At 42.9% G+C, this 14185-nt stretch overlaps 1 protein-coding gene across 1 annotated transcript in view; it reads left to right on the top strand.

Moving 5' to 3' along the window:
* Window positions 1-10374, top strand: part of FRK (fyn related Src family tyrosine kinase) — a 56138-nt gene extending 45764 nt beyond the window's left edge. The window contains exons 6-8 of the mRNA XM_054822197.1: window positions 2725-2906; window positions 5849-6014; window positions 7850-10374. Coding sequence (XP_054678172.1) covers window positions 2725-2906; window positions 5849-6014; window positions 7850-8064 — 563 coding nt within the window. The 3' untranslated portion in view covers window positions 8065-10374. The remainder of the gene's footprint in view (window positions 1-2724; window positions 2907-5848; window positions 6015-7849) is intronic.
* Window positions 10375-14185: the final 3811 nt, after the last annotated feature.

Raw genomic sequence — 14185 nt, 5'->3', positions numbered from 1 at the left:
TAGTAAAAAAGGACATGGAGGCACTACATTTTCTTTATGGAATAAAGAATAAGCCCTGGGAAGGTTTTATAAATTCAGCAATAGTGCCTGGTTTTGAGTGTGAAGTTATACAAACTTTGGGGTTTTGTTGTAGTTTTTTCTCCTTAAAACACTTTAAAATAAACTAAAGCACATGTATACCCATATGAATACAGCTTTAAACTCTTCCAACCTGCTCTGAACCAGCCAGGTGGGAACTGGCTCTGGTCTGGAAACTTCCGTAGTTGTACTTACGCAGCGCTGTGCTTGAACTGGTGTGCTTTGGCTGGCCCAACCTGGGATTTTGGAGGTATAGTCAGAAATCTTTATGAAACAACCACACGTGATTTACACTTCACGTCCCAAAGAGACCCGTGATTTCATCCTCTGTCTTTGTGCACAGTTTGTAGCTCCTGATCAGCTGAAGCCCCTCCTTACAGCTTTCGCTTCTTTAGCTCCGGAACAGCAACAGCTCAGAACCAGCCCACAGAGAGATACCCACCACGAAATACTGCAGCAGCCAGGGCAATGGTGGCCCCTTCCCCTCCCTCAGCCCATATGCTAAAGGCAGGAGGACAGCCTGGTCTGGGATCCCAAACTGGCCCCAGTGGAAGAAATAGTCTTTCAGCTGCAATTCCACCATTAGAGGTAGATCTTGTCCTTGTCCATTAACACAGTGTACCCGTGTGTCCTGCAGGGAATAAGACAGGGAGGGTTTAGCAGCTCTAACTCCTATTCTGCACTGAAGCAGCTCATTAAACATGAGCCTTATGAGTTATTCTTTTTCGCTGTGACATTGCTGTGTTCTGCCTCTTGGAGCAAGCTTGTTTCAGGTCAGCCTGGAGCAGCGGCAGAGCAATGACGCACCTGTGCTCAAGTCTGTCTGCATCCTTGTCTGCTTTCACTTCACCAGGAGGTAGTTCGCAGCCTGTGCAGATGAAGGAGCAGTGTGAAAGGGAACATGGAGAGAAGGATTTTAAACTGAGTCATGTAAGCTAGTTTCAAAAGCCCAGGTACTCATGCAAGGTAGTTGTACATATTTAGTTATTTTCTAATGAAATATGACATAAGCATCATTTGTGGGTTTATATCTTTGTCCAACGAGCTGAATAATAAATGTTGATGTCTGCCAGTTATCAGAACTGCAAAACTTCAGAGTGTTATATTATTCTGTGGCCTGGTGATGGATTGTCTTGATGGTTAAGCCATAGATTTTCACAAAGCCTTATTTTTCTCCCTCTCTCTTTTAAAGGTCAAGACAGCTATTAAACATATGTGTGGGAGAGGAAAAGACTTTCTGAGTCAACAACAGAAGTAAATAATCTTAGTGTTCGATTATCATAACAATGAGTTTAGCCTCAAAAAGGAAGTAGGACAATACACAAACAGGGCAAATTTAATCATTTAAAATTCATTTATTTTACCTATTCATCTCAGAACATGCAGATGAACAGGAAATTCAAGGCCTGGAGATTGCAGAATAGATTAGTAAACAATGGAATTTCACACTTTTCATAAGGGTTGATTGGAAGGTTAGGTCAGATAAAATGTCAGAACTGGAGTGACGCAAAACAATGCTAAGAGACACTTTCAGTAGGAGTCAATTCAAAATAAACAACAGAAAACTGCCAGCTACAAATGTTTTATTTCTTTACCACAGAGGCAGTAAGGAAAAGTCACCATCCTCAAACGAGAAGGGAGAACTACCAATAAACCTAGCAGCAAACAGTTAGCTTTTTGATATTGTTAATGTTCTGAAACAGAAAGTTGAAACTGTTTTGAGTAGTAGAGGCTACAGAGATAGGCACTCATGCTTCAGTGCTGCAGCTTTTGGGTTTGGGCAACAGTGATGCTTAAATATAACACTTATTCACTTCGCCTAGATTACCTTGGAGTATAAATTCTTTGCTATGAGGAGGTCAGATGTCTCCAAAATGCCTCAAAGCCCCTGAATTTGACTTCTTTCCTTCATTTGTGGAGGCAAGTTGCTCTGCTCAAAGTTCTTCTATTACTTACTTTGAACAGTCAATCTTTGATTTCTCTATTTCTGGGACTTGCTGATCTTAGGGTGGTGGGAATGGTATCGCTTCAGAAAGTTCTACAAGAGAAGCAGGCAGCTTGAAAGCAGCTGAAGGAGTCCTACTGTTGAGTAACAGCAACAGAGATAACAGCGTGCAAGCAGTCAAGTGGACTGGAAAGGGAAAATGAGAGTTACACTTGACAGCAGATGGTATATTTCCTAGTAAGAATTATTGGTAAACAGGGAACCAGCATAATTTTCTTCTTCTCCATCTTTAGTCAGCTTTGGCTACACCCAGTGAGTACTGACATTAACTCTTACTCACAGTGTGGAAGGGGTTATGCACTTTTCAGAAAGGCAAACATCTGCATTACTATTGGTAGACAAACACCTTTTCCTTTGGACTGTGTCAGAAGCTCCTTCCAGGTCTAGATCAACTGCTGCATTTAGTATCTATGCTTTTGGAGAGAATGGGGCAGGCATTGTTACTCAGTTATCATGAAACTTGCTGCATGACTTTAAGTAGTGTCATTCACTAACCTCTGTCATTTGTTCGGGCTGTTACTTTGTTGTATTACATGGTTTTATTGATTTGTGTTGGCTATTTGAACCAGTCAGCTGGCTACGTTATTTATATCTGAATACTGTAAATATTATGTTATCCTTGTCATCTTCTTTTTAAACAGAAGATGCAGGCTCCCAAATCTCCCTGCCACATCAAGTAGACATGGCTGCTCAGGTGGCTTCCGGGATGGCTTACCTTGAATCTCAGAACTATATCCATCGGGATCTGGCAGCCAGGAATGTTCTTGTTGGTGAACACAGTGTTTACAAAGTAGCAGACTTTGGACTTGCAAGAGTTTTTAAGGTGGGTTGTGAGAGGGTGAACTGGCTCTACTTTAACTCTGGGGAACAAGGCGCAGGAGGTCAACTGAAGGACAAACTGTAGCCTCAGAATTGCTGGGTTCAGGCAAAAGGCATGCCCAGGGAGAAAAGGACCCCAAATTTGTTCACTTGAATCCTCTACTTGCGTTATCCCATCTGAGGTTAGAAGCCGCCTGTGCCTTTGTGTCAGTCTGAAGGTGGCATCCAAGTGTCTGCTTCCCACTCAGTCACCAAGGAAGGAGCCTGGCAAGCAATACCCTTTGCTGCACAACCTTTATCCACAACACTCATGTCTGCTCCATGGAGAGACATCACACTAATTATTCCAGAATTATGTTCCTGAGCTTGTAAGGGAAGGTATATAAAGATGTATTGACAGCTACTCTCTCCTTGTTCACTTCCTTACTGCCTCCGTGATGCTTGCAAGTGCAGGTAGTAATCATAAAAGAACCTTATTCCTCTCCACGACTAACAGCAGAATTCATAAAGTGAGCTCTCAGAGCTTTAAATATGATGCAATTTCAAGTTCTTTGCCATTGCAGTTTTTTTTCCTCTGGCCCTTGAGCATGTAGAATACCACTATCGCTGATCAAGATCATAGAATTGTAGAATCATAGAATGGTTTGGGTTGGAAGGGACCTTAAAGATCATCTAGTTCCAACCCCGCTGCCACGGGCAGGGACACCCTCCACTAGACCAGGTTGCCCAAAGCCCCATCCAACCTGGCCTTGAACACTTCCAGGGAGGGGGCATCCACAACCTCTCTGGGCAACGTGTTCCAGTGTCACATGACCTTCATCATAATTTCTTCCTGATATCCAATCTAAATCAACCCTCCTTCAGCTTAAACCCATTACCCCTTGTCCTGTCACTCCACTCCCTGATAAACAGTCCCTCTCCAGCTTTCCTGTAGGCCCCTTCAGGTACTGGAAGGCCGCAATCAGATCTCCCCGGAGCCTTCTTTTCTCCAGGCTGAACAACCCCAACTCTCTCAGCCTTTCCTCATAGGGGAGGTGCTCCAGCCCTCTGATCAGCTTTGTGGCCCTCCTCTGGACTCTCTCCAACAGCTCCATGTCTCTCCTGTACTGGGGCCCCCAGAGCTGGATGCAGTACTGCAGGTGGGGTCTCAGGAGAGCGGAGTAGAGGGGCAGGATCACCTCCCTTGACCTGCTGGTCACGCCTCTTTTGATGCAGCCCAGGACACGGTTGGCTTTCTGGGCTGCAAGCACACACTGCTGGCTCATGTTGAGCTTCTCATCCACCAACACCTCCAAGTCCTCCTCCTCAGGACTGCTCTCAATCCATTCCTCGCCCAGCCTGTAGTTGTGCTTGGGATTGCCCTGACCCGTGTACATCAAGATCACCCTAGAAAAGAGCTGTGGTTTAGAAATGAGATTTCCTACCTCTGAAAATGATTTGTTTAGAGTTGGAAAGATTTGATTTGCCATATTTTATGTATTTCAATATGTAATCCATAATTTCTGAGGTCTTATTATTGTTTTTTTTGATTTATGTTCTTGCACTGATAAGGAAAACAGAGAAAAAAGCCCTCTGCCTCTTGTTTGTTTTTTCCCATTCAAGCAGCAGAAATTGAAGCTCATAACAGAGTTGGATTTATTACATACTGAAGTATAGAATAATGGCTTGACAATGGCATCAAGGGACTTTGAAAGTGCTTTTTGCTTAATTTTGATTCTTCTAGTTATGCATAAGTTCAGATTGCACATTTTTTAACATGAAAAATATATATTTTTAAATGAACAATGCTTTACAATGGATATTTCTCCTCTGTCCTCACTAGAGACGGTAATAATTTACAGCTGTTGGCATTTCTTGTTAAAACTGAACTTTACTAAAATACTCTGTCATAGAGTCATCTTGGCAGACTTTCTTAGGAATCTTCTGTCTCCTAAGCTGAAGCACTAACATAGTCACACGCAAAGATCCCAAAGGGGTAGGTGTGAGAAATGAAACCTGTATGCATTAATTAGCATAATGAAATAATTTCTTATTTCTAGAGATGAGTATTATGGTCAAGATGCCAACTGTATCAGTATGTAGGTACAAAACACTAACAACCAGTCTTTTCAAACTATAGGGCATTACAGCTGGGAAACATACATTCTGTATTAAAAAAAAATCAATCAAACAAAATTTTGTACACATTTGCCTGGATTTGCATGCAAAAAACCTGACCAAGGCTTGGATGTGACTGATGTACACTAAATTAGGTTTAGGAATTAAAGAGAGAAAAAATGTTCACAAAGTTTAGATATCTGTGCTATAAAACTGTAAGGACACAATTCTACAAATTTGCAAGTAAACAATTTTCCTTTTTCTATGTGTCTTTCATCTTCACTTTACATGCATTAATTGGACCCACTGTAAGGTAATATGTTAATGTGAATCACTTGGAGTTTGTTCTTTGGTTCCCAAAACCTACGTAAGTGATTGTTATCAAAGTCAATGGCCCTTCAACACCTTAATAAATCACAGAAGAAAGGTTATGAAATTCATTAGCTCTTGCTCTTGCCTCCTCTGTTTGCTGAAGACCAGACGTGGAGTCATGTGGTCTCTAGTGTCAGCAGGATGCTTACACTGCCGCTCCTGATAGACTTCTGAAATCTTGCATGCCAGGTCCAGAATTCACAGTAGCAGGTCGTAATTAATCACAAGCCACTCCAACGCTGCGTGCTCGCTTGAAATGATAGATGTTTTAGAAAAGCCTCTGACGAATGGTAGCATTTCTCAACTGTGAAGCCCAATTCAACAATAGACTTCAGTAAGTGCATGCTTTAATACCATGAAAGGCAAGTGCTCAGCTAAAAGAGCATAAGATTAAGCACATGCTTGCTTTAGTCAGGTGCTTAAATGCTTTACTGAAGCAAATCTGAAATCAAGCTTGCTTTGTTTTACCCATGACAGGTAGAAAATGAAAACGTATATGAGGCTAGGCCTGAAACTAAACTCCCAGTGAAATGGACAGCCCCGGAGGCAATCCGCTACAACAAATTCAGTGTTAAGTCAGATGTCTGGTCGTTTGGAATACTTCTGTTTGAAATAATCACCTACGGGAAGATGCCTTACGCTGGTAAGTGCTTTTACCTAAAGAATGATGTCTAATGCTTTCTCGGTTTAAGAATGACACACAAAAAACCATTGAATGCCTATCCTATGGGCATGTTAAAGGGTTAAAACTGTAAATACAGAAAGAAGGCTGTTCAGATGAGGCTCGTTTAGTGGGTCAGACCTTCTGGCTGCCTCAGGCTCCCTGGAAGCCTTCCAAAGGCTGTGATTAGCAGCCATTCAAGCTTCCTCTGCTGGAGTCAACCGACATTGCACAGCACCTAAGCCAACTGGCTACTTCCCTCCAGCATCTGATCAAAGATGCCAGTTCTTGGAATGTGAAAAAGTGAAGGTTTTTCTGTCCCCCATCCTGCCCTTGGTTTTTGTTTTTTTTTTTTAAATTTATATTTTTGAGGATACTCATGGAAGAACAGATTATTATGTGTGAAGTGCTGCACAGGCACTTCAGAAAGAAGAAGTCTGAAAAATGAATCAGGATGTTTTTACCCCTTTCCCTTGTATTTGACTATTGTAATGGAGAGTCTTCATAAAGAGAAGGATCACAAGAATTAGGAATAAAATGTCACCAATCTCAAAAGTAGATTTAATGGTATGAGAGCAGCTATTACTCCTAGCACTGTGAGAAATGCTCAGGGAACTGTGGCTCCAATAACACAAGATATCAGTGAAATGACTGACTGTGATTCATTTTGTGCTGGTGAGGAGAACACAAGGGAAGGACTAAAGCAGAAAAAAGTTATGCTGCATCTGTACAGGCCTGAGGGTTGGTGTGTTCACCATAAACTACATTTCACAGGGTCCCAAACTGGTATTTTCTGTAAAAGGAAAAATTGATTTTGCTTTTTCATTCCCACCCTCACCTCCTGTGAAACCGTTCTGAAAAGAAAAGAAATAAAACAAAGCCAAAATCCTCAACTCTTTTTCATATAAACCACAGGTGTGAGCATATGCAGACACAAATGTAAATAAACTATTCAAGTATAAAGGATACGTAACACCATGATTCTCGGTATTGTCTGAAAATATGTTCAGCATTATCCCTTGCCAAAGGCATAGTTTACCTGTAATTTTACAGTAGAAAATGTCCTTTTGCCATGACTGTTTGCTTACTTGATATTACTTTCAGGAATTTGTCTTCAGTAATCAGTTAGGAGAAGAGGTTATGTTGATCCATGGTGGCAGTGGGTAATGTACAGAGGAAATGCCATTCACAGATCCAGGGAAAAGAAGTAAAGATTATGCAATTCAAGATTTAATTTAAAGAAAATTGAAAGGGAATGGGACAATAGTCTTAATATATAAAGGTATAGCAAAGGTTGGGGGGTGGTTTCTTCTCCATGACTCATGGTGACAGAGCAGGCAGGATGCCATTGCATAGCCGCATCAGAGGAAAATTAGGGCTGACGTTAGGGAAAACTTTCTAAATGTGAGGAAATTTCAGCAGCAGGACAAATTTTCTTGGGAGATTTTGGAGTCACTGAGACTAGAGGGATTTAGGAACAATTTAAGAGAAATAGATGTCAGAAATATTTCGGCAAACCCAGGTGGCAGAGGAAAAGCCTCACACCCCGATGGACCCTTTTGCTATGCCTCTCAGGTGTGGCAGCTGGGGTGAAGAGACTGGGAAGTGCTGGAGCTGGCTTTTAACTGCTGTTTTGGGATCCTCCAGTGCCTCCTGTGTCCTGTTGCCATTGAAGGGGGTCTGCTAGGGCCAGCTCTGCCCTCAGCATGCACGTGTGCCTCATGGAGGGGGAGGGCATCCCGTTGCCTCGTCTCTGTAAGAGATAGGAGTCACTAAGTAGATCCCGAGTAATCCAACGAACTCCTTTTGGCTTGCAGGTATGCCAGGACACCAGGTGATCCAGATGCTGGACAAGGGGTACAGACTTCCCCAGCCGGAGACCTGCCCAACGCCGCTCTACGAGCTGATGCTGCAGTGCTGGAGCGCGGAGGCGGGCGGGCGGCCCACCTTTGAGGTGCTCTGCGGGCAGCTGGAGTGCTACTTCGAGACCAGCTCCTCTTCCTACGCCCTTGCTCAGGCCGTGGTGAAATGAACCCCCAGGAGGGGGCTGAGGGACAGATGCCAGCGGACACGGGTGAAAGGGGTGTGTGAAATCAGTCTAACCTCAGACGTGGAGGTTATTAGGGGGTGCTGAGAAATTGTGGTACATTTTCATCACCGCACTGATACACAAAGACACTTAAAATTTTTGCTGCTGGCAAGTGTTTTGCAGGACTGAGCATCAGGAAGCTGGAGGGGTGGGGGCTTATAAAAAATAAAATGTCTTCTATTTATTTTTTAAATAACAGATCACAAGAATGAACAAACGAAGTAAGTGTTATTCAATAACCCTTGTAGAGTTTTGTAATTTCTTTCTTTATTGGAATAATTATTTGCTATTGTTTAGATTTTTGATTCCTACCAGGTTGTTCACGTGAAGGAATGTGATGGCTCTGCACAGCAGGATCTGTGCTTCTAGAGAGCCACACTGCCCAGGTCACAGAAGGCAGGGACTGGGAGAATGCAGAACCGCCCACTGCAGGAGAAGATCAGGTTCGAGAATATCTAAGGAACCTGAAGGTGCACAAGTCCATGGGACCTGATGAGATGCATCCGCAGGTCTTGAGGGAACTGGCGGATGAAGCGGCCAGGCCACTCTCCATCATATTTGAGAAGTCCTGGCAGTCTGGCAAAGTTCCTACCGACTGGAAAAGGGGAAACATAACCCCCATTTTTAAGAAAGGAAAAAAGGAAGACCCAGGGAACTACAGACCAGTCAGTCTCACCTCTGTGCCTGGCAAGATTATGGAGCAGATCCTCCTGGAGACTATGCTCAGGCACATGGAAGATAACAAGGTGATTGGTGACAGCCAACATGGCTTCACTAAGGGCAAATCATGCCTGACAAACTTGGTGGCCTTCTATGATGGGGTTACAGCGTCGGTGGATAAGGGAAGGGCAACTGACATCATCTACCTGGACTTGTGCAAGGCATTTGACACTGTCCTGCACGACATCCTTGTCTCTAAATTGGAGAGACATGGGTACAATGGATGGACCACTCGCTGGATAAGGAATTGGCTGAATGATCGCACTTACAGAGTTGTGGTCAACAGCTCAATGTCCAAGTGGAGAACAGTGACGAGTGGCATTCCTCAGGGGTCAGTACTGGGACCGGCACTGTTTAACATCTATGTCGGCGACATGGACAATGGGATTGAGTGCACCCTCAGCAAATTTGCTGACAACACCAAGCCGTGTGGTGTGGTCGACACGCTGGAGGGAAGGGATGCCATCCAGAGGGACCTTGACAGGCTGGAGAGGTGGGCCCGTGCGAACTGCATGAGGTTCAACAAGGCCAAGTGCAAGGTCCTGCACATGGGTCGGTGCAATCCCAAGCACAACTACAGGCTGGGCGAGGAATGGATTGAAAGCAGCCCTAAGGAGAAGGACTTGGGGGTGTTGATTGATGAGAAGCTCAACATGAGCCAGCAGTGTGCGCTTGCAGCCCAGAAAGCCAACCATGTCCTGGGCTGCATCAAAAGAGGCGTGACCAGCAGGTCGAGGGAGGTGATCCTGCCCCTCTACTCTGCTCTTGTGAGACCCCACCTGGAGTACTGCGTCCAGCTCTGGGGGCCCCAGTACAGGAGAGACATGGAGCTGTTGGAGAGAGTCCAGAGGAGGGCCACAAAGCTGATCAGAGGGCTGGAGCACCTCCCCTATGAGGACAGGCTGAGAGAGTTGGGGTTGTTCAGCCTGGAGAAAAGAAGGCTCCAGGGAGATCTGATTGCGGCCTTCCAGTACCTGAAGGGGCCTACAGGAAAGCTGGAGAGGGACTGTTTATCAGGGAGTGGAGTGACAGGACAAGGGGTAATGGGTTTAAGCTGAAGGAGGGTCGATTTAGATTAGATGTTAGAAAGAAATTCTTCACTGTGAGGGTGGTGAGGCACTGGAACAGGTTGCCCAGAGAGGTTGTGGATGCCCCATCCCTGGAAGTGTTCAAGGCCAGGTTGGATGGGGCTTTGGGCAACGTGGTCTAGTGGAGGGTGTCCCTGCCCATGGCAGGGGGGTTGGAACTAGATGATCTTTGAGGTCCCTTCCAACCCAGACCATTCTATGATTCTATGATTCTATGATTCTATGAGTTCTCTCATAGTAAAAAAAATACAAGTAATCCCATGACTGTGGTGATGGCAGAATCACGATTAATTGATTAGACTTGAAGTACATGTGCTTTTGCTATATCAGAAAATAAAACCGATGTTCATGGGAGAAAAGGAATTATTTTGTTTTGTGATTGCAAAAAGTGATCTTTCTAGTTTGTCTACTGTTCCTCTTTTATAAGAATAAACACAATTATTATTAGATTCTTGAAGCTGTTTGTTCTTAATGTTAAATAGTGCCATGGAACCGATGAGTTATTGGCTATTGAAGTGTAAGGATTTGTTTTATAGTTCTTAATTTTAGGAATATTGGAGGAAAAGATATTTTAACATTAACTCAAGACTGATTTAGCCTTTCATAGTGATGCCCTTTCCTATCTTGCTGCCCAAATCACAGACCCTCTCCAACAGGACAAGGCCCAGGGCATGCCTAGGTATTTTGCAGAGGAACTAGCAATCCATGCTTTCATCTTCTCTGGATGTAACTTTAATATAGGAGATTTAAATAATAGATCATCCATTTTATTTTGTTCCATGGGGACATGGAGCCCAGGTGCTTCTGCTAGCAGTCTTTACAGCTACAGCTTTTAGACTTTTTTCCCAGTTTTTCTAATTAACTACAATATTGGTTCTGTTAAAATCTGATATCACTGTTACAGTTTTATGTTCTCAGTTGTGAGGCTCAGAGAACCAAGTTTCAATTATTTACTTATGATTCATCAGTTAATTATTTAACAACATAATGCAGGAATTAGGAGCTGTTCTGTGTTAACATAGTGTGAGCTCAGTATAAGCGTGCTACCATTTTCCTCTAATATCAAAACCCGGTATAAATAAATGAAAAGATTCATTACTTTAAAGGCTAGCAGGCTTTTATTACATCTTTTCATTTTCTTTTCTTCTCTTTGTACTTCAAATCCATTCATCTCAGTGCCTTGCTTCTAATTTTTAATTTCCTTTTCCCCTCCTCTAGTTTTGGAAGGCAGCACACCTTGTTTTTCATTCATACACATCTCTTATGTACTTGCTATTCAAAACTCCTTTCCTTATTTATTGTTTTTCTCCTCTTTCTATCTTACTACACTTAGAGTCATTCTAGCACTCTGTCTCGGTTCACCTTCATTTTCTGTGCAGTGTTTCTCCCTACTAACCCTCTTGATACTAATTACATTTGTAAAGCACAATGCAGCGATAATTAATTAGCTGTCATAGCATTCATGCGATTTTGGAAAGCAATCATCCACTCTGAAAGAAGAAGAGGTTAAGTGGCTTTGCCAAACCCGTCCTGATAAGAACTGGCGTGGAAGGAATTGGGAGACTCCCAGGCAAAGTCTCCTGCTGTCCTCTGTCCATGTTTGTTCTGAGACTCATGCTAGCTACTGGCTCATGGCCCCAACAAGATGTTATTTATGAGTATCAAACCATCAATCCATGCGTCTCTTATCTGGCTAGGAGCTGCGTTTAACACTGTTACAGTATGAGGTTAGCAAATCCCACAGAGTAGGTTTATGTAATAAGAACAGGAATGCTGTTATTTGGAAAGATCTCTGCGTCAAACTTGCAATCTTGATGTTCAAGTACTATTTCTAACATGATTTTTCAGACTTAAAACATTATGAATGTTGCAAATAAAAGTTGAGTTTGCCCAACTGAAAAAATTGTTGATAAAATAAATATAATCTTAAAAAGCACAGATGTTTGCAGTTCACAGGAAATGAGTTGCCAGGAATAAAAAATAACAAAATTGACTGCAGGGAAATAGAAAATTTTTCAGAATTCCAGATTATACCAACTGGTCCAAGTTGCTCTGTGCTGGCCTCTGCCCTCCAGTGGAAGTCAGCAGGATCTTGCAGGACTCCACTGAAGCGACACCAGTAATTCTGAAGAAAGCACACCTGTACAATAAATATTTTCCTAAACCAACATACAGGCAATCGAAGGTCTGTTTGTCCAGCTAAGTTGAATACTTTGTCTCCTTGATTTCTCCTATAGTCAAAGGAGAGAGAAAAGCTCCTTGAGATGCTGAATCAGTGCACCAAAATTGCATTTCTCCTCTGAAGCATTCTTGATGGGCTTCTTTCTGTTTCTGCTGTAAAGGTATCCAGGAGAGATGAGACTCTGCTGAGGGGTGCGTGTAATAACCCACATGTTGCAAACTGAAGTTAGCTGTTTCAAGCTGTCTCTACCAAGTGTGGCCTCGTGAACCACCTTTAGCTGAAAGGAGCAGAAGCTGCAAGTGAACTGCACCCTTCTGAGCTGTGTGAGGAGCGGGCACCCGCGTGTGATGGCCTCCAGGTGATACGGCCTGGCACACTGGGCTGCTGCCGGCAGGCATGTTCCCCTGCTGCTGCATCCTGCTATTTTCTCTCTTGTGCTTTGTCCTTGCGTGCTTGCACAGCCGCAGCTGGTTAATGGTGTTTGGATCTGCCAGCTGCCTCTAGCATGCGCTGGCCCAGGGTGGGAGACAAGCAGCAGCGCTGGCTGCAAGCAGGAGATAGGTTCACTTTGATGCGTCTCAAATAGGCACTGCATCAAAGAAATTAGTTTATTTTGTATTTGTCTTTGAGGCAGTCTGTGCATATTTGGCCTCCCCAGAACAATGTACTGTGGGTGAAGAGGTGCAGTCAGTCTTTGTCTTCCAAGCCTGAACACATTTCCACCCCACTGGTGTGAGTCCTGCAGCCAGCGCACCCTCTTTTCTCAGCAGAAGTGGAAAGCAAGGAAAAGCAGGAAGGCAGGCATGTTACGGGGCCAGGGCGTTCATTTTTCTCTTGCACTGGGTTGCTCTGAGAAAGTCTGATGCCTGCTAGAGCCCCTTTGCCGCTAGCAACAATACAGCTGAGGCCAAGCTTGGAAACCACACATGCTGCTGAGATCCAGTGGTTCCTTTTGCTGGCTTAAATCCATGCACTTGCACTCGTTCCCTTATTTTGCTCGTCTGTAAACTGCTGTTATACCGGTGAAATGCTATCACTCTAATACGAGCTCTAATTTTGGATCTCTTTTTCCCTAGGCTGGCAGGGGAACAAAGGATAGGAAAATCAGTAATGCAATGGAATCAGAAAGCTCTGGAAATAGAGAGTAATGTGGAAGATTAATCATTTGTTTTCAGCTCTTTCCATATTTTTGCAGTCAAATGGATCCATTAGTGAGAAAGACTGGAGGAAGAAGGTGGCAAAGGGTGATAAACCTTCACAGAGTTCAATTTGCTTACAGGCAATGCAACAGGCAAAACTATACCTTTCCAAGTCAAATTCCATTTTATAATAATTTTATTTATATGGCAGATAACAATTATAGTCAGAAATCTGTGATATGTCTTGATTTAAATTTAACATCAAGGTTATCATTTCCAGTTATAGTGCACAGTGAGATGGATTTAACTTATTCTATTCTTGAGGCCTTTTATGTTCAAGGTTCTGCAAGAGCTATCTATTGCACTTGTTTTTACCTGATGGATCATGGAGGGAAAATAATGGCTTCAGTTATGAGAAACAGTAACAGATTTTTTTGAACTGACATAAATTTCTATGTTTAGATAGAATAAAAGGATCAGGAAGAGATAAGTTGAATTTTCTACAATAGACCGGTCCTTGTGAAATTCACTTCACATAAATTGTACTGAGACATCTTTTATGTAATGTTTTATTTATATAATTCAGTTATTCTTTGAGAACTAAATCATTTTATGTGGTCTTACAAAAGATAACTTAAAAATGTCCAACCAGAAAGAAAGAATCTCTATTTTTCTTAAACTCTCCATTCTTCAGGAAGTTATGGAGCAATGCAATTGAACTGTAACTATTAGTGAGTCCCTAGTGTTTATCTTTGACTCCTGTTGGAGAACCTTTGCCCAACTAATCTGCATTCAAAAACATATTCAGGGATATTAACCATGTGATAGGGCAATAGGGAACCTTCTATCACTTGTACTGCTTTCTTTTTTTTGTCTATTGTATGTCATACTCGCTCTCTGAAATACTTGGCTACGAGCAACAATTTTCTTTGTGT

This window comes from Grus americana, chromosome 3, assembly GCF_028858705.1.
Source record: "Grus americana isolate bGruAme1 chromosome 3, bGruAme1.mat, whole genome shotgun sequence".
NCBI classification, from domain to species: domain Eukaryota; kingdom Metazoa; phylum Chordata; class Aves; order Gruiformes; family Gruidae; genus Grus; species Grus americana.
The sequence above is the reverse complement of the archived record's forward strand: the minus strand, read 5'-3'. Positions and strand labels throughout refer to the sequence as shown.